Source organism: Eschrichtius robustus, chromosome 18 (assembly GCF_028021215.1).
Source record: "Eschrichtius robustus isolate mEscRob2 chromosome 18, mEscRob2.pri, whole genome shotgun sequence".
NCBI lineage: Eukaryota > Metazoa > Chordata > Mammalia > Artiodactyla > Eschrichtiidae > Eschrichtius > Eschrichtius robustus.
Genome location: NC_090841.1, coordinates 22,312,541 through 22,333,844, shown reverse-complemented (window position 1 = coordinate 22,333,844; position 21,304 = coordinate 22,312,541). Strand labels below are relative to the sequence as shown.

At 36.5% G+C, this 21,304-nt stretch overlaps 2 protein-coding genes across 2 annotated transcripts in view; one reads left to right on the top strand and one right to left on the bottom strand.

The window, feature by feature from the left end:
- The window catches only part of GTF2F2 (general transcription factor IIF subunit 2), a 144,833-nt gene that overhangs the window by 52,219 nt on the left and 71,310 nt on the right, over positions 1-21,304 (top strand). The gene's annotated exons all lie outside the window — the stretch shown is intronic.
- KCTD4 (potassium channel tetramerization domain containing 4) lies at positions 9,222-10,001 on the bottom strand. The gene has a single exon (XM_068526969.1). The coding sequence runs from the start codon at positions 9,999-10,001 to the stop codon at positions 9,222-9,224; it is 780 nt and encodes a 259-aa protein (XP_068383070.1).

The following is a 21,304-nucleotide window of genomic DNA, read 5'->3' as shown; positions in this document are numbered from 1 at the left end:
ACTAGAAGCTAAAAGATGCAAGGCAACATTCGGGTCTATTTAACTGTATTGGTCTTAGTTGACATCTTTCATTTATTTGTTTACTAATTTTCAAAATACTTTTTCTTTCTGATGAACTCTTTTGCGCTGTGTTCTTGTGTTTAAGTCTTCTAATGATTTATAAATAATTTGCCTCCCATGTGGCTGTGTAAAATAAGGTTTTAAGCAACAGTAACTGTATTTTATCTTTTAAAGTTGTGCAATACAAAAACAAGTAGTATGTATTTAGAAGTAAATATAAAATAAATCTGTTAATATGTGCATGAGTACGTTTTGCCTCTTACGGGATCATCAAATTTGGGTTCTATAACCAGAAAAACTCACTTATCCGTGTCCTTTAGGTCACTTTTTATCTGGTTATTTAAAAAAGTATGTGAGCTTTATCATCTGTGCTCCAGTATTTTAACTTAAGTGTAAAAAAGCTAGCAGTAGCTTTTCTTGATCCTTCTGTTAACCTGTTCTTGGGGAAAATGTCTAATTATTTGAGTAGTTTACTACAAGCTTATTAATTTGGAAAATTGAAGATAATACTAGCTACTTAGGGAACAAACAGCCGCCCTGCTGGTTAAAGCCTCGGGCCCCTCTCTGTGTCTGGAGGTAGCTCCTTCTGTAACTCTTCGTTCATTCATCCCTTACTGTTTCTAAAAAATTGATCATGTCTGTCTCCCAGCTTCCACAAGTTCAGTTTTTCAGACTGTTTCTCTTTCTCAGTTTTTTTACTTCATTCCCTCCCAGAAGACTAAAACAGAGCGTGCAAGATGCTTTTTCATCCTAAGTATTTTAATTGCTTGATACCGCAGGGAAACAGGAGGATTATGCTCTTCTCCATTCCACCCTCACACTCCCCCTCCACCCCCAAAGCAGGGGAAGGGGTGGGAGTATAAAAGTTGACTATATCTCAGAAATCTGTGAAGTTGTTCCTGTGCCTACCTGATATATAAACACCCTTTCTCTCCCCCTATTTGCATAAAGATATTCTACTTTTTCTTAGATGTTCCCATTAAGAATTTTTAGTTCATTTTTAGAAATCAGTTTGGTGGTTATTCCCAGGTAGCTATTCTTCTGGATTTAATCCAGTAATGAATCTGTACCTGAATGAGGAAAAATCTGCCTGGCTCACAGAGGTTTCTCTCCAGGTTATACTCATTCCCGGACCTATCAGTTACCCCTTTTCCTTTCTGTGGTTGTGGCCCCGCACTTCTCATCAATGGATTCTCTGTTCTAGTGTGGTTTTTCTGTAGCAACTCACCAGGCTGACTGGATCCCCTTTTCATTAACTTTGGCGTCTCCCAGTATTTTAAGCCAGGTTTTGGCATAGTCTACTGAGTGGAGATGCCCTCCTCCCTTCAACGTTATCCTGCCCATTTTCAAGGGTCACGTCCTTTGCTGAGTCTCCCGCTCAGTTCCTGGTGCCCGGGTGAAAGTGGTCTTACACAGTGGTTGGAGATTGCTTGCTAGCGGTGCGCCTGAGGCAAGTTGTTTAACTCTGTGGGTCTCTTTTCTCATCTGTAAAACGGGGGCTTTAATACCACCCACCTCCATCTAAAGTATCAATGACTTAATGCGTTTTTCTTCTTTGTACAGAAGTTCCGAGGTAAGAAGTGCAGGTCTGGTATGGCGGTTCCATGGTTATCAGCAACTGTCTGCCATCATTAGTTTGTGCCTTCCGTTCTCAAGGTGATCCAGAATGACTGCTGTGGTTATAAACATCACATCTACATTCCAAGCAGCAAAATGGAGGCAGGAGGGCAAGGCTGAAAGGCTCACCCAGCTTTGTGAGAGGACCATATCCAAAAGTCACACCCTCTCAGTTTTGCTTATATTCAGTTGGTCGGAACTCGATAACTTGACCTTGCAGCCACAGAATATCAGGAAATACAGGTTTTTATCTGGGTACAGTTGCCACCTCAATGGAATTAGGGTTCAGTTACTAACAAGTAAGGGAAGAATGAGTGTTGGGGAAGTAACTAGCAATCTGTGTAGCTCTACTAGAAAGGAGATAAGGCAAATAAAGTACTAAGTACTGACTGATAAATCGTAATGCCTCAGTGAATGCCAGGCATTTTTATGACTTTTGCTAAAAGGTCAGATTACCAGCACGTCCCACTTTTTCTTATTCCTTTCCACCCATTCGTATACTTTTCAGGGTAGTGATCTTTTATAATACCATAATACAATACTTGAAACTTACCAAAACAACCATAGATGATTTCTTTGAAGGGAAGAGCTAGGTAGGTAGTGGTTGTTCCCTTGTTGGAAAACCATTAGTCTCTGTAGAAGTTTCATCTTTTTTTGCTTCATTAGCAGTTCTTAACGTTGGTGGAGTTGATATGTCTTTTTTTGCTTTGATTGGTACATATTCTTTTTTTTTTAATAAAGAGAATTAATTCTACTTAAAAATGTCTTTATTACATCCTTTAGTTAAATGGAAAGTCTTAGGGTGATACAGAATGAAGATTGGGAATGATTTTACTTAATGCTTATTACCCTTGCTTCATTAAAACACCTCATTGTTAACTACCAAATTTTTATATCAAGCTTTGCTATTTTTCTATATATTCATCATGTAGTGAATTTTACAATACACAGATTTTTGTTCTATAATAGAGCTATAGTCGAGCCTTCTTTTCTTGCCTCTTATTAAGTACAATCCGCCTTATATCCAAATAATCTAAATTTTGATAAGATAGAAAAAAGAGGGGAGGGATACATAACTGGGAACCAAAATAACATTTTGCTAAAGCCTGCCTCCAGTTTTCAAGGTAGCTGAATATTTATATATTGAATCCCAATGTGTTATTTTCTGGCTGTGTTGTAACAAGTAAACATATATGTGTCATAAATGCCTGTGGTTGCATTGTTTTGGTTTTGTTGTTTTATAAATCAGTCACCTGTGACTTTTAGATTCTTTTGATGTTTCTCTCCAGTAATCATCAAACTTTATTAATAATTATTTCTGCACACAGCTGTATGTAGTCTTTCCTTTTTCTTTTTCTTTTTTATTGGAGTATAATTGCTTTACGATGCTGTGTTAGTTTCTGCTGTAGAACCAAGTGAGTCAGCTGTACGTGTACATACATCCCCTGCCTCTTGCGCCTCCCTCCCACCCCACGCCCCACCGCGCCCTTCGTCTTTCCTTTTTCTTTCCATGGTGGTTTCTTTAAAAATATCTATACGTGGATAGAAAAGATATGCAAACCTCAAAGCAGTTTTCTTAGGATGTCTGCATGTATATTTAATTTTAATGTTTTTTTAAAATAAATCTAAATAAAAATTCATCAAATGGTATGGTACCTGAAGTAAATGCTAAATGTTGTAGTCCTTTGTAAAACCACATTAAGTCATAGAAGGTTATCAAACTCAAGCAACCATTGAGGTTAAAGTTAGTATCATTCAACAATTTTAAGAACCTTTAAAATTAGTTAATAAATCTCTTTTATAACGAGGCAAAGTCAGTAGGGTGAAATTTTTTTTAAAAATCGGTAAATTTGCCCAATTTTACACTTTAATGATGTAGAAAAATATGTGCTAAAGATTCTAGAAGGCCATAGTCAAAATTACTTTTGAAAAGTTGGGCCTTTCTTCAAAAAGAAATTTACAAAATTAACTAGATCTTTCAAAAAAAATAACTAGTAAAACTTGCTTTGAAATGTAACTGAATATTCTGGAATCCTTGGTTTGGAAAAACCTGCTGTACTGTTAGGTTAACTGTGTTATATTTTATGCTAGGGAACAGTTTTTTAAGACAGATAATAAAGAAGTATAATTGTCTAACTCTTTAATATCCAGTTCAGTATTTTTTCTAAAATAAGTAGTAATTTAGATAAATTTAGAATTGCCATATTTTACGTACAGAATGCTTAATATTGTATAGTTTTTGCATTATTGGAAAGATTTAATTAAATGTAAGTTATTTATAATAGCTTATAAGACTTCTATCAGTGACTTTTGTTTGATAGAAACTCTTGAACTATTGTGTATCTTTGCAAAGAGAAGAAGTAGGAATACAGTCACCTCTTTATAAATTAGGCAAATTTAAAATTTCATCTTATGAATGGATAAAGAAGATGTGGCACATATATACAATGGAATATTACTCAGCCATAAAAAGAAACGAAATTGAGTTATTTGTAGTGAGGTGAATGGACCTAGAGTCTGTCATACAGAGTGAAGTAAGTCAGAAAGGGAAAAACACCGTATGCTAACACATATATATGGAATCTAAGAAAAAAAAAAAAAGTTCATGAAGAACCTAGGGGCAAGACGGGAATAAAGATACAGACCTACTAGAGAATGGACTTGAGGTTATGGGGAGGGGGAAGGGTAAGCTGTGACAAAGTGAGAGAGTGGCATGGACATATATACACTACCAAACGTAAAATAGCTAGCTAGTGGGAAGCAGCCGCATAGCACAGGGAGATCAGCTTGGTGCTTTGTGACCACCTAGAGGGGTGGGATAGGGAGGGTGGGAGGGAGGGAGACGCAAGAGGGAAGAGATATGGGGACATATGTATATGCATAACTGATTCACTTTGTTATAAAGCAGAAACTAACACACCATTGTAAAGCAATTATACTCCAATAAAGATGTTAAAAATAAATAAATAAATGAATGAATAAATAAATAAATAAAATTTCATCTTAGATATTTCCCTCTGCCCAGCACGTCTTCCTTTATCCCCACCCCCTTGGTGTTTATTCACAGAAGCAAATTAATTTTAATATTAGCTTAGGCAAAATATGATTAGGAAGATAAGTCTGCTACAGAAGTAGCCATTATATATTTCAAAGCTAAATACAGTGGGACAGGGAGAGGGGAAGGGATGGACTGGGAGTTTGGAGTTAGTAGATGCAAACTATTACATATAGAATGCATAAACAACAAGGTCCTACTGTATAGCACAGGGAACTATATTCAGTATCAGGGGTTAAACCATAATGGAAAAGAATATAAAAAAGAATGTATATATGTGTATAACTGAGTCACTTGGCTGTACAGCAGAAATTAACACAACATTGTAAATCAACTATACTTAAATAAAAAATATTAAAAAGCTAAATACAAATAATTTATAAGTTGCATGCTGTTTTGGATAGTCCATATTACATTTCTGCTTTATTTGCAGGATGATTATGATTCAGATACTCAGATTTTAACCTTGACTGACATCATTTCAATTTAAGGCATTTGATCATAATTTATTAGACAGGGGTGTCTTTAAGAGTATGGTATCATATATTATTGCTGACTGATTTTAAATTGCTGATAAAACAGCTGCAGTGATTATTTTGATCTTGTAGATTTTGTGCATGAAGCTAGAAGATAAAAGTCCCAAGAAAGACTCATTATATGTATTTTTAAACTAATAAAGTTGAAAACTGCATTTGCCTGGAGCAATTTAATTCAAAGTAGATTCTTGTATCTTATAGTATTCATCACAGTATTAAGCATGCATTTGTCAAAAGTTCTGTTCATGTCTAAGTTGAAAGCCTAATTAATGTAAATGTGCATTTTTGTGCCTGTTCTTCATGGTTATGTCATGAAGGTACCTTTACACTGGATAAGATAATAACCAGTGCTTATGGGAAGTCTGTGATGGGTGAGGCATTTTACATGTAATTTAGAATTTAAGCCTTATAAATGCTCTATCAACTAGTCATTATTATCTCCATTTTACTGTGAGGATGTTGAAGTTCAAAGAAGTTAAGAGTCTTGCTTATGGTCATGTAAGCAAATTAGTGGAAGTTAATTGAATTTGAACCCAAGTCTGACTCCAGAGCCCATGTGTGTTTCACTGTGCCATATTTTTTTCCTATGAGGAAAAATATGTCAGTTCGGTGGACTGTATAAGTCATAAAAAGTAACCCCCCTTTTCAGCAAACCTGATATGTGAAAATCTAGATTTGCCAATATACAAATTTGGGATATTCTTTATTCTTGTGAGATGATTCATCTCATGTTCTTTAAATGACACGACATGACATTTAAAATATTATTTGCTTTCCCCAAATTCAGCTGTTTTACTCAACATTTTAAGAATACCTGCATTGTGAGATTTTTATCAAGTGAGGCAAACCTGTATTTTGGTATTCTTTATTTAGCATGTTCTTCACGAATGCCTGTTTTAAGCTGTAACACCAGGTTCTAGGTGTTAGAGAGATAAGTGGCCTGCAAAAGCAGACATAGTTCCTGCTGGCTCTGGAACTGGTATAGCTGGGTTTCAAATGTTGGTTCCACCTTTACCTCTCAACAACTGTATGATCTTATTAGCAGGTTCCTTAGCCCTCTTAGGCTCTTTCTTCATCTGTGAGAAGGAAAAAATAATAGTACCTTTCTTAGGGTCATCGTGAGAATTAATTGAGATAATATATGTACATAGCATGGTACCTGGCATGTAATAAAACAATAAATGATACCTTTTTATCATCTTAAAAATAGCACTTGAAATATAAGTAATTTTCTTTAAAAAAAAATAACTGAACAAGCTTAATTGGTATCATGATCTTCAGTCTGGGATGGTAGTCATCTTTTTTCTATCATTTGAAAAGTCTCATAAGTGTTTCCCTTCATTTGTTCTGCACACTGCACACATTTTAGAAATATAGTACACCATAAGCTGTGTGTTTATTTTTAATATTTTAAGGGCAATGCCAGAATCACTGTGTGATGTAATTCCAAATACAAGCATGTATATGTTTGGCTCATGGCAAGTACAGTAACCTATTTTTTATTACCTTTCTTCTGAAAAAGAAGATGACAAGTCACTTTGTGATTTATTCTTTGGAGCAATATTTACTTATGAGAAAAGATTTGAGGAAGAAATTCTTCATTGACTACAAACAAAAATGTTATGACAGCTTCACTCTGACTTACAGTTGGCATTTTGTATGATTTCTTGAATTTTTTGAATGGAAAGTATTTCTAAGTTTTTTTTTTTTAAATAGTGAAATTTAAAAACTAGATATTTTCTGTACACTTACAATATTTAGGCACTTGAATATGTAAATACAAGTGCAAGTAATTTTGAATTTAAAAAGGTACATTTATGAAAAGTTACACAAGAGTTATCAATCTAGCCATATTTCCTTGTAGATTCCTAAATTGTTTTAGGATATTATGATTTATCAAAAGCTTGAGGAAAAATTAAATGCATTCCAGACACGATATTTTGAGATGTACAAAAACACGAGTGACAAATTTCTTTAAGTAATGGTTTCCATCAATAATTTTGTTATAACAGTTAAATTTTCTTTTTGTGAACTGATGCAAAAACTTCACTTATAATACTTCTAAGGAGATTTGTTCAGCTGTATTTCCTGTAAAAAGAGATGTCAGGGCTATTTTTATTATCTGTAATGAAACCCTGTTAGTGAAAATCTTGCTTTGACATTAAATCACTACCCTTTTCTTCATTACGAAGTCTAAATGCCACGGAAAAGTCAACTTGTAAGCTGGAGAGGTATATAAACAGTTCAATTATAGTGACTGCTAAAATAGATTTTATTATTTTTTTCTGTTTTCATAGTTCTTTTAAATCTTGATTAAGCCATTTTTAAGTACATAAGAGAATTTGATGCTTTAATAGAAACATTTTTTTCTTGTAATACAAAAAGAAGATTGCGTGGTTAATGTGGAGATTTTTGTTTTTAATGTGAATTTTTTAAAGGACTTTTTTGTACAAGAGGTTTTTAAATATTTCTTTTAGTATAGTATGTACAGCCAACATTTGTATTACCTCAGATGTTGTAATGGGAAGTCAGTTATAGTTCTGAGAATGAATATTAGCTTTGCTGAGTTTTTATGTGTAAGCAAACTTTTGGCTTATATGCTAACTTATGTAACCTCAGTCAAGATTTTCGGAAATATTTTGTTAAAGTTTATTAAAGTTAAGATTTAATTATCAGTTTTAATGGTTAAATTTTAGAGGAGCGAATTTAAGATGTAATTTGTTCTTAGAAGCCAAAGAAAATAAGTGGCATAGAAATAAATGATTTAGCTGTTCTTTGGGAGGAAAAAAATACACTCACGTTTAAAGCTATGTTTCTAGATTATTTAATTGAGATAGCCATATATAAAACTTAATTTCTAAAAATAACTAATTATTTAGTATGAAGCAAAGAAATTACCACAACTCACTGAGTCTGAGGTTTAGCATCAAAAGAGGTGCTGAAAAGAATAAAGTTCTTTCATAAGGATGTTTAGTGATGCTCATCTAATATTTTTGAGCTTGAAAAATGAATAGATAGGACGATTCTGAAAATGAACTCTTTAATTATTCTAATGCCATGTACTGTATTGAGACCAAGTTATCCATGCTGTGTTGGAGCTCAGCCTGCAAAGAAATGAATTGGCTGATTTTTGTCATTTGCAAGTCCAGCCAGGGTTACTGCAGCCTGCCAGTTGACCACATCAATGCATTATTTTGTGTGAGGTCGTCAAAAGGTACTATTTGTTTTAAAAGTGACACATTTAACTTTTTACTATAATTATTAATACAAGCAAAGAAGTTAGTAGTGCTTTCTTTTTTTTTTATTGTCATCAAGCAGTTTTCTAGGAATTTGCAGCAATATATCAATTCAGCTGTAATTCTAGTATGAAATACAGAAACTATGAACAAGCTTTTGGTGCCTACCATTAAAAATTAAATCCATAGCTTTAATTCTTACAATCTCATTTTGTTTCACCACAGCTCTGTTTTAGTAGATCTGCACATCTGTCTTGCTCTCAATGGTTAATTTTACCAGTTCAGTTTCTTTGTAGATTTTTGCCATAAGTAGAGAGGATTTAAAATCTTACAGTCCCTTAAAATATTTTATTACCATTTACTTGAAAGAACGATAGATACTGTACATGCTTGTTCATTGTGCAAATACTCAAGACATTCTGATTGAAAGACAGCGTAAGGAAAAATAAACAAATAGCAAAAGCATTCCGTCTTTATTTACAATATGTAGAAGATCACTGTTTTCGCTTTAAGTGTACGAGTCTGATCAACAGGAACACCCTAGAGAAGGACATCTTTAGCAATAGGATTTACATACCGTTAGCTCACAGTAATTGATTAGCAGCAGGTCTCTGAGTACAGAGCTAGCTGGGCACGTTATTTGGGATGCCTTTGATGCTGTGGTTTTCCGAAGCTTGCTGGCTGCATGCTTGTTGCCTTTGTTCGTGACACAGGTAATTACTTGATAAAATGAAGTGCATCGCTGTGAACAATCGACCCTTTGGAGCAATCCAGGCTGGTCAGCAGTCTAAAACCACACTTTAAGGCCATCATTATGGCCTCGAACTTAAGAGTTTCCAAGGTGCAGACAAAGGTGTTGTCTTCCTTCAGTACAAGTCGAGTGCCATTTTCAGACTTTATGAAGTATTTAAATTGAATGATGTTTGACGATATTGAAAACTCCTCTGGAAAGCCATCCAGCCTGCTTTTGGACACCAGAACAATGCGAGATTTTATTTTTGATATGAAATCAGGAGCATTACAGAAGATTCTCAGTCCTTGTGAGCGATCATGGTTATCTGTTATTTCCAAGAAAGTAGTCTCCCTGGGTGTTAGCTGTTCTTTTTCCCACCTGGACTTCACTTCCTCCGCCAGTCCCTTGAGCTGAAAGAATTCTGCTTCTTGTGCGAGAAGTTGATTTTCTCGAAACCCTTCTGGCAGTAGAAGTTCTCCATTTCGTAGGAAGTTTAGAACATGCCTGAAGAGGAGCCCATCCCTGTCTATGAAATAATGACCATCGGCATCAAATGGGCAGAGGATTTTTCCATTTACTATACCTTCAAGGAAAGTGTCTGGGTACTTGGTCAGTGTTTGTTTCTGAGTAATGTATAAGTATCCACCAACGTTGAGGGTCATCAGGGTGGATTTGCAGTTCTTTCCCTGGTCAGCATCTTCCAGGCTGTTGTGTTTCCCTTCATACTCCTTTTCTTTTTCTCTTCTGTTTATTTTACGCTCCATTTTTGAAAATGCTATTTCAGCTTGTTCTTCTTGGCGTTGAGATTTTTTAAAAAGAAACACTACCACACAAACACGCCTTTATTCAGCCCCAGCCTGGTGATGGAATGGAAATGCTGGCAGCGTTGCCTGTGCTGTCAGCTCGGTTTTGCAGTAGGTGGCGTATCAGCTATGTATGCAGGAGCTTTCTGGAGTAAGAGGGAAAAAAGATAATTTGCATTTAACTATATCAGGGCAGGAACTCGCTGTGAAAAGGTTTTCATGTGTATTCTTTGAAGTAATGAAAGTTACTGAATAAATTGAATTTCCTATTGGCAGTTAAGCAGTTACATATGTTTAACTCTCCAGCTAAGTGTGAATTTTTATCCACTTCTAAATGTCTTTTAAGTTATTAATCAGGCAGGCTTAATATTGAATAATAGTGTCACCTTTTGGAGAATAATATATGTTGAATTAGTATCATTGTTTAAAGTAAATCATAAGTAGGAAACCCAAAGAGAAAGGACCTAGGTGTATAGAATTTTTTCTCCTAAAAAAAGTCACACATTTCACAAGTGGTGTAGTCATTTTAGAGACACAAGTGAGAATATTTAAACCTGTTGTTTGTGACATTGCACTTGAATTTAATTGGATTTGCATGTGATTCTGCTTTGTGGATCTTTAGCAAGTGAGAAGAAATTTTCTTCATGTTCTTTAACAAAAGTCTCTGTTATTTTGGCTTTTTACCCTAAAGGTAAAAAATCAAATATACAGGTTTTACAGTAATCTTTTTTTTTTTTTTTGGCTTAAGATTTCCTATGGAAAATTCATAAGCTTGTTTCACCCTAAACGTGCTTCACTGCTGAACAAAGACTTGGACTGCTGTGGAAAATACTGTAACCGTGTGTCTGTGTGTTTGTGTGTGTGTGTGCGTGTGCATGTGCTCCCTCGAGAAGATAACAGAGAGACACATTCAAAATACCTGCTGTAAAATAGTGTCACGGGCCAAGTTAGTTGGGTTTCTTTTGCTGCTGTTGGTTTTTTTTCAGTGTTCACATAGGGGGAGAGAAAAGACCAAAGCCTAGCTGCCATTTTTTTTTTTTTGGAGCTGGAACTGTGTGAATGTGGTGTTTTTTTTCCCCTCTTTTTTTTTCTCCTTCCGCTGTAACTTGCCTTCCAAAACATTTTAGGGATCTTGAGTTTTCATTTCTAGAATTTAAAGACCCAGTGGTAAGAAATGTGAGCATTGTCCCCAGTACACTATTATTTGGCTGATCTACCTGCTAAATTATTCTGAGGAACTGCATTGTCCTCAGAATTAGACTTTAGATTTTGTTAAATTGATTTATATTTTTATTACATTAAAGGTATTTGAAAGTTTTTCAACTTTGTGTTGATAGAAATATTGGTGCAGATTCTTCTAAAAATGCTTGCCTTGCATTTTCTCTAAACAATGTTAGATTTTCTTCAGATATAAAAATTTTACTTTTAATTATAGTGCATTTTGAATTTAGTATTTACGTATCATTGAGCTTATCAAAAGTTCATTGAAATTAAACTAGGAATCTAAGACATAACATTTTTAGGGCTGAGTTTTTGCTTTGAGACCATGAAATTGAACCAAAGATAAGATTGCATTCTCGAGAGTTTTTAGTGTTTTATGTAGAACTTTACAACTTGTTAATGGTAAGCCAACATTTCGACTAAAGCTTCCTCTCAGTACTGCATCATTTAAGAAGAGTTTACTGTTATATTCTAACAATTTCATGTGTGTTGATTTTGTGGTTTTGGAATCAGGTCTTACCTATGGCTGTGACTTTTTCTGAAATATTGAATAGATCTGGGGGCTACAACTTTAGAAGCGGAATCCTTGTGTTAGTAGTCAATGCACATGAGTAGCACCATGGAATGGCGGAACCAGCAAAGGCTTGCCAGTTTCATTTGCAGTCACACCAGAATCAATAGAACATAACTGTAGTAGAGTGGTGGAGACTGTGCTAGAATTTTCTTTGTATGTTTAAATAAAGTGATATCGTTGAATTCTACGTAAGGCTTAGTCTGCTTCCTTATGCACTGTTTGGCCTGTTTATAGATGCCTTCCTGGGGGAGCCCTGAAGCTAGTGCTGCTGGAGGCTTTGCTGCCATGGGGTGGGGAGGTGAGGCAGGACTGGAGGAAGTGGGACTACTGATCCCTTCAGCCGTCACCCCTGGGGCCACCTTACACTTGCTGACTTGCTCACTTCTGCTTTCTGCTTTCTGGTTTTTACAATGACTGGTGTGTGTCCTTTGTTTCTGCTGGCTTGCCTTGACAGACTCTGAACCACCCCATCATGCACCTCTAACCCTTGACCGCTCTTTCTCTTTAGACTTCACTCTGATGTTCTTGGCTTCTGCAAACCTGACCTGTACGATTTTTTTTGCCAGCCGTGGCCTGGCAACAATAGTGTAACAGAAGCCTTGTCTGACTGGAAGCCGCTAAGAATCCATAGGACTGACTGGAAGCTGATAAGAATCCATAGGACTTTTCTTTTATGTCCTATTGCTCCCAACTTGCGGTCTTAAGAAAGAAAAATGGTACCCAGTAGGTCCCAGCTTCTCTGCATTACTCCACTCCATCCCCGTGAAAGCAAGATGATTGCAGTTTACAGAAATCACGGGGCTTTGTTGATCATTGCTGCTGTGGTGGTTCATATGCCCCTTAGGAGAAAGCCAGGTTGTCTTCTTTTTAGTCTATTTTAAGCTTATACTTACCTGCTTTGGGGGCTGTAGGGTGGGGAGGGTCATGTCAATCAAGTCCACACATCCCTAAAACTGTAGAAATGGTGCTTCAATAACTATTCCAAGGCAAACATCCATGGTTTATGTGACTACATTTCTCTGCCTCACTGCACATACAAACTGGAAGTAATCAGTTCAGTGGTTTCAGCAGAAGGGCTTAACCTACACATCAAAGATTAGCTCGCTTAAATCCACTTGACCACTAGACTTGAAGATTTCATCCGCTTTGCAGGCAGAAAGATTTTTTTTTTTAAAGTGTCTGTCATAGACATCTGTAATCACACATATAAAAGAGCCCTTCAGTCAACTTTGAAGATTTATTTTCTCATATATGTATATATCTATGTCTGTTTCTTACTTTTTTCATTCAACTCTGTTTTTTGAATTGGTTCCTGCTGCTGTATATACATCTGTTTCACTACTTGTGGATGGCACACGGTATTTCACACTTACGCACCCAATAAATGTTGTTTTTGATTTCCTACTGATGGACACCCAGGCTGCCTCAATCCCTTGCTGTGATGAACAGTTTCAAGCATGTCCTCTTATGGGTGTCTTTGGAAATTTGAGGGCTTGCTGGCCATGTTCAGTTTCACTTAGAACTGCCAGATGACTCCCAAGATCAGCTCTATCAGTGCACTGTCCCACCAGCAGTGCTTGTGGTTTCCTGTTTCCCCACATTTTTTCCAACACTTGGTGTTATCTGCCTTTCTTTTTTTGTTTTGTTTTGTTTTGTTTTTTAGATTTCACATATAAGTGATATCATACAGTATTTGTCTTTTTCGGTCTGACCTATTTCACTTAGCATAATACCCTCCAAGTCCATCCATGTTGTTGCAAATGGCAAAATTTCATTCTTTTTTATGGCTGAGCAGTATTCCAGTGTGTGTGTGTATGTGCGTGTGTGTGCGTGTGTGTGTATCTTCTCTATCCATTCATCTGTTGCTGGACACTTAGGTTGCTTTCATATCTTGGCAATTGTAAAGAATGCTGCTATGAACATTGGGTGCCTGTATCTTTTCAAATTAGAGTTTTCTCTGAATATATACCTAGGATTGGAATTGCTGGGCCGTATGGTAGCTCTGTTTTTAGTTTTTGAGAAACCTCTATACTGTTTTCCACAGTGGCTGCGCCAATTTACATTCCCATCAACAGTGTATGAGGATTCCCTTTTCTCCACATCCTCGCCAACATTTGTTATTTGTGTTCCTGTTGATGATAGCCAACTTTGAGGACGTAAACAGTGTCATTGTCAGGTTCTTGTTATGAGTATATTCATTGGTTAGGCCCAATGCCTAACCAAATTTTAGCAAAACCTTTCCACTATATGGTGATGCTAATCTTCCACTGTCTGCATTAGGCAGAATTTATCCCAGGCCGATGGGAATTCCCATCTTATCTACCAACTCTTGATGGGAAACGAGGTCATTGTCGTCAACATTATTGACACAGAACATGATCATAATATATGCTTGCTCCATTTATATATCAGAGATATTCTCCTGCCATGGAAGGAAGTGGAACCTTACCAAGAAGGTATCTCTCTTGGTTGGAAGATATAAGATTTGATAATTCCCCTAGACTCAACAGATCACTCCTTTCTGAAATTTCCTTGGAAATTTCCTTGGAAAATTTTTCCTTGGAAAATTTCCTTTTCAAGGAAAAGGGATGGTCTCAGAAGCTGCCTTTATTAAAAACACTGGGCTTCTGTTTCTTCATTCTCTGCCTCTACCAAATCTTTTTGGTTATTTTCACCTGCATGCATTAATGCCTGTTTTTAAAAAAGGATTATTTCCTATTACCTTAGGAAGAAAGTAAAACCAACTACAGAAAGAGCAGTAGCTGTCAATTTTCACTTAAACCTGGCACTATGTCTCTGCCCTGATCTTTTGCAGATTTTTTAAGGCTTATTGATCTGGGTCTTTCTTCTTCACTTGAATTTGATACCCATCTACTTGATTCTGCAGTGATATCTTTATCTGTTCATTTTCCAAAATCTGGCTAACCTTTGGCCGTCTGACTTTCATGTCCTCTGATTCCTTTTTGCCTTGATCTTCCTATACCTTTCACAAGCTGAGTTTCTCTTTTTTAATGTGTGGCTTTCTTGTTCTTCATAGCCTCCTGTTAATAGCATTGAATGTGAGAAATATTCGCTTTGATATTCAGCTGTAATCATGTTACTTTAGCCTCTTTTTTGGTGTTAAAAAATATAAATAAATTACACAGTGTAATGTATTAACATATTTTAAGAATCAAGGATTTTTCTGTGTTAATCTAATTCTATTTGAACATCAAAACTTTAGTTTCATTTTGAAATATAAAATTTTTCTGCAAAATTAGATGTTGTCTTGTACTGGGCTTGCATCCCCGCAAGTACTACCTCACTACCTTATGGAGCTGACTGACCACAGTATCTCACCACCTATGCAGAGTGCTGAAGTCCTCCTAGGACACATTCAGTATAGCTTTTGGCAGGAAGGTGATGTGGATGTGTAATTCCAGTCAGATGAATAAGCTTGTAAATGTTTTGCAGTGTTGAACTGAGTCTTCACAGAAGCCCAGGAAACTTTGCTGCATCAGCAATTTTTTAAACCTCACTTGAGGAGTGTAGAAAAGATGAAAACACTTTGTATCAAAAGGAGCACAAATAAAAATGACAGACTAAATGAGAAGTTCTGACAAAACTCCATTCCACGTTTCTTTGCTTTTCATTACACAGGTAATCTTGAAAACAATTTACAAATCATATTAATTCATATTTTAAATGTACTTTGGGAGATGAGTATTTCAGGGAAACCTGTATTTTATAATTCTGTAGGCAGAAGTCATTTAAGCTTTTAAAAATGAGTTTGCTTTTTTTTTTTGAAGTGCAGACTATGCATTATTATTCACTGGAAAATTTTATTGTAACTAGATGAGCAAAGCACTTCTATGAGCAATCAAATGAACACTGAAATTATATTGCGTAGAACTCATTTTTATAGTGCTATTTGGCAAAACGCAATTTTGCCTCCTCTTTCAGAAGGAGATGTTTTAAGTTAATAACCATTGTCTGCAATCTCAAAATCAGGGACATGACTTTGAAAAGTTGTAAAGTTAATATTGTTATGAAATCAGTAACCCAAAGAGTCTCTGCTGCTGATGCTGTGCCCTACCAGTGTCCCTCCTGTTATCATCTTGTTTTTAGTTTCTCTTGTGTCTTCAGTGATGACATTGTGTGGAGGAGAGAGGGGGTCCTGAACAAGCAGGACAGGATATGATGGTTCATAGGAGGAAATGGAGTTTCTTACACAGAGTAGAGTGATTGCAAATCAGGGATGGAGAAGTCTATCATATTGCACACTTTTTCATGTTTAACATTTCTGAAATAAGGGTATGTCTTAAAATCATTGGCTTGTAAAATTTTCATGGTAGTGTGGTAGTGTTTTGTCTTTCTTGGTGGCACATAAAATGACGTTGACTATTACAATTGATGGTATCTTAGATTTGATGAAGTATTTGAGCAGTTCTGTAAGCTGTTATCCCCATACCACCAGAAAATAAAATTAACAGAGATACAGGAAGAGGAAAAGATGTGGGGGAGAGGAGGAGAGAAATATCAGGGCAGTAGTTCTCAACCCTGGCAGCTGCATATTAGAATTATCTAGCGAGGTTGTAAAAACACCTCTTGCCCACGCAGTGCAATTAAGGTAGAATCTCAGACAGTGGGCCCAGTAGTTTTTAAAAAGCTTCCCAGGTGATTCTTAGGATCAAGCAGAGTTGAAGACCTACCATATTCAGGAAATTGATGAGCTCAGGAAAGTGAACTTATCTCAAAGGAGCTCTTAATGATGAGGGCATAATTTCTACTCTGTAGTTATGAGGATCACTTACTATTAAAGTATCTTGAAAATTGTAAAGAACTAAACTAGTATGTGGTATTACTACTATTCCTAAACATGGTGAAGAGGACAGGAGTTATTGAGGATGAAAGTAATGAAACTTGAATCATATTCAGTTGATTTAAAAATGTGTCATAGGATTGTCTATATTAATATTGTATCCCTCAACTATATTACAGGCTTTCTAAGTGCAGGGGGTCTGTATTTTTTTTTCCTTTGTACCCCTCATCACATCTAGCACAGTGTTTGGCACTATTTAAGTGTAATGTAGCACTATAGCAAAAGTCTTTTCTCTGGGAGACTTAATCTTTCCTAGAAGGATTTGTTTTTCTATCCATTTAATCACGTTTGCTATTGTTTTTGAATTCTCTCTAATTTCAAATGCAACAGCCAAAGCTGGATCACACCCTTTGATGAAGGTCTAACTAAGACAAACTATCACAGTACTATGATTTTCCTTTTCATGTATTATTACAACACAGCATTACTTCATTTTTTTAAATAAAACTATATTTTATTTCTGGGTTTTTTTCAACCTCTTATTTTTGTTTCTTTATCCATTTGTCTATTTTTTGTTAACAACCTTATTGGAGTATCATTGCTTTACAATGGTATGTAAGTTTTGCTGTATAACAAAGTGAGTCAGCTATCCATATATCCCCATATCCCCTCCTTCTTGCGTCTCCCTCCCACCCTCCCTATCCCACCCCTCTAGGTGGTCACAGAGCACCAAGCTGATCTCCCTGTGCTATGCGGCTGCTTCCCACTAGCTATGTATTTTACATTTGGTAGTGTATATATATCCATGCCACTCTCTCACTTTGTCACAGCTTACCCTTCCCGCTCTCTGTGTCCTCAAGTCCATTCTCTACGTCTGCGTCTTTATTCCTGTTCTGCCCCTAGGTTAGATTCCATATATGTGTGTTAGCATACAGTATTTGTTTTTCTCTTTCTGACTTCCTTCACTCTGTATGAAAGATTCTGGGTCCATCCACCTCACTACAGATAACTCAATTTCATTTCTTTTTATGGCTGAGTAATATTCCATTGTATATATGTGCCACATCTTCTTTATCCATTCATCTGTCGATGGACACATAGGTTGCTTCCATGTCCTGGTTATTGTAAATAGTGCTGCAGTGAACATTATGGTACATGACTCTTTCTGAATTATGGTTTTCTCAGGGTATATGCCCAGTAGTGGGATTGCTGGGTTGTATGGTAGTTCTATTTTAGTTTTTTAAGGAACTTCCATACTGTTCTCCATAGTGGCTGTATCAATTTGCATTCCCACCAACAGTGCAAGAGGGTTCCCTTTTCTCCACACCCTCTCCATTATTTATTTTTTGTAGATTTTTTGATGATGGGCATTCTGACTGGTGTGAGGTGATCCCTCATTGTAGTTTTGATTTGCATTTCTCTAATGATTAGTGATGTTGAGCATCCTTTCATGTGTTTGTTGGCAATCTGTATATCTTCTTTAGAGAAATGTCTATTTAGGTCTTCTGCCCATTTTTGCATTGGGTTGTTTGTTTTCTTGATACTGAGCTGCATGAGCTGCTTGTATATTTTGGAGATTAATCCTTTGCCAGTTGCTTCGTTTGCAAATATTTTCTCCCATTCTGAGGGTTGTCTTTTCGTCTTGTTTCTGGTTTCCTTTGCTGTGCAAAAGCTTTTAAGTTTCATTAGGTCCCGTTTATTTATTTTTGTTTTTATTTCCATTCCTCTAGGAGGTGGGTCAAAAAGGATCTTGCTGTGATTTATGTCATGGAGTGCTCTGCCTATGTTTTCCTCTAAGAGTTTTATAGTGTCTGGCCTTACATTTAGGTCTTTAATCCATTTTGAGTTTATTTTTGTTTAGGGTGTTAAGGAGTGTTCTAATTTCATTCTTTTACATGTAGCTGTCCAGTTTTCCCAGCACCACTTATTGAAGAGGCTGTCTTCTCTCCATTCTATATTCTTGCGTCCTTTATCAAAGATAAGGTGACCATAGGTGTGTGGGTTTATCTCTGGGTTTTCTGTCCTGTTCCATTGATTTATATTTCTGTTTTTTGTGCCAGTACCATACTGTCTTGATTACTGTAGCTTTGTTTCCTTCATTTCTTTTTCATTTATTTCTGATCTGATCTTTATGATTTCTTTCCTTCTGCTAACTTTCAGGGTTTTTTTGTTATTCTTTCTCTAATTGCTTTAGGTGTAAGGTTAGGTTGTTTATTTGAGATTTTTCTTGTTTCTTAAGGTAGGATTGTATTGCTATAAACTTCCCTCCTAGAACTGCTTTTGCTGTGTCCCATAGGTTTTCGGTCATCGTGTTTTCATTGTCATTTGTTTCTAGGTATTTTTTGATTTCCTCTTTTATTTCTTCAGTGATCTCTTGGTTATTTAGTAGCATATTGTTTAGCCTCCACGTGTTTGTATTTCTTTTTCCTGTAATTGATATCCAGTCTCATAGTGTTGTGGTTGGAAAAGATACTTGATATGATTTCAATTTTGTTAAATTTACCAAGGCTTGATTTGTGACCCAAGATATGATCTATCCTGGAGAATGTTCCATGAGCACTTGAGAAGAAAGTGTATTCTGTTTTTGGATGGAATGTCCTATAAATATAAATTAAGTCCATCTTGTTTAATGTGTCATTTAAAGCTTGTGTTTCCTTATTTTCATTTTGGATGATCTGTCCGTTGGTGAAAGTGGGGTGTTAAAGTCCCCTACTATGATTGTTTTACTGTCGATTTCCCCTTTTATGGCTATTGGCATTTGCCTTATGTATTGAGGTGCTCCTATGTTGGGTGCATAAATATTTACAATTGTTATATCTTCTTCTTGGATTGATCCCTTGATCATTATGTAGTGTCCTTCTTTGTCTCTTGTAATAGTCTTTATTTTAAAGTCAATTTTGTCTGATATGAGAATTGCTACTCCAGCTTTCTTTTGATTTCCATTTGCATGGAATATCTTTTTCCATCCCCTCATTTTCAGTCTGTATGTGTCCCTAGGTCTGAAGTTGGTCTCTTGTAGACAGCATACATATGGGTCTTGTTTTTGTATCCATTCAGCCAGTCTATGTCTTTTGGTTGGAGCATTTATTCCATTTACATTTAAGGTAATTATCGATATATATGTTCCTATTACCATTTTCTTAATTGTTTTGGGTTTGTTATTGTAGGTCTTTTCCTTCTCTTGTGTTTCCTGCCTAGAGAAGTTCTTTAGCATTTGTTGTAAAGCTGGTTTGGTGGTGCTGAATTCTCTTAGCTTTTGCTTGTCTATAAAGGTTTTAATTTCTCTGCCGAATCTGAATGAGATCCCTGCTGGCTAGAGTAAACTTGGTTGTAGGTTTTTCCCTTTCATCCCTTTAAATATGTCCTGCCACTCCCTTCTGGCTTGCAGAGTTTCTGCTGAAAGATCAGCTGTTAACCTTATGGGGATTCCTTTGTATGTTATTTGTTGCTTTTCCCTTGCTGCTTTTAATATTTTTTCTTTGTATTTAATTTTTGATAGTTTGATTAATATGTGTCTTGGTGTGTTTCTCCTTGGTTTTATCCTGTATGGGACTCTCTGTGCTTCCTGGACTTAATTGACTATTTCCTTTCCCATATGAGGGAAGTTTTCAACTATAATCTCTTCAAATATTTTCTCAGTCCCTTTCTTTTTCTCTTGTTGTTCTGGGACCCCTATAATTCGAACGTTGGTGCGTTTAATGTTGTCCCAGAGGTCTCTGAGACTGTCCTCAATTCTTTTCATTCTTTTTTCTTTATTCTGCTCTGCAGTAGTTATTTCCACTGTTTTATCTTCCAGGTCACTTATCCATTCTTCTCCCTCAGGTATTCTGCTATTGATTCCTTCTAGAGAATTTTTAATTTCATTTATTGTGTTGTTCATTTCATCATTGTTTGCTTGCTCTTTCGTTCTTCTAGGTCCTTGTTAAACATTTCTTGTATTTTCTCCATTCTATTTCCAAGATTTTGGATCATCTTTACTGTCATTACTCTGAATTCTTTTTCAGGTAGACTGCCTATTTCCTCTTCATTTGTTTGATCTGGTGGGTTTTTACCTTGCTCCTTCATCTGCTTTGTATTCCTCTGTCTTCTCATTTTGCTTAACTTACTGTGTTTGAGGTCTCCTTTTCAGAGGCTGCAGGTTCATAGTTCCCATTGTTTTTGGTGTCTGCCCCCAGTGGGTAAGGTTGGTTCAGTGGGTTGTGTACGCTTCCTGGTGGAGGGGACGAGTGCCTGTGTTCTGGTGGATGAGGCTGGATCTTGTCTTTCTGATGGGCAGGACCACGTCTGGTGGTGTGTTTTGGGGTGTCTGTGAACTTATTATGATTTTAGGCAGCCTCTCTGCTAATGGGTGGGGTTGTGTTCCTGTCTTGGTAGTTGTTTGGCATGGGGTGTCCAGCACTGGAGCTTGCTGGTCGTTGAGTGGAGCTGGGTCTTAGCGTTGAGATGGAGATATCTGGGAGAGCTCTCACTGACTGATACTACCAGGGAGGTCTGTGGTGGACCAGTGTCCTGAACTTGGCTCTCCCACCTCAGAGGCTCAGGCCTGACACCTGGCGGGAGCACCAAGACCCTGTCAGCCACATGGTATGTGTTAGGCGTTCCACCAGACTCTGGGAATACCAGCAGGGAACTGCTTCTGCCTTGCTGAAGACAGCTTTTTCTGAGACA

Coding starts and splice junctions, on each gene's coding strand:
- KCTD4 (XM_068526969.1), bottom strand. CDS start 10,001: ATGGAGCGTAAAATAAACAGAAGAGAAAAAGAAAAGGAGTATGAAGGG.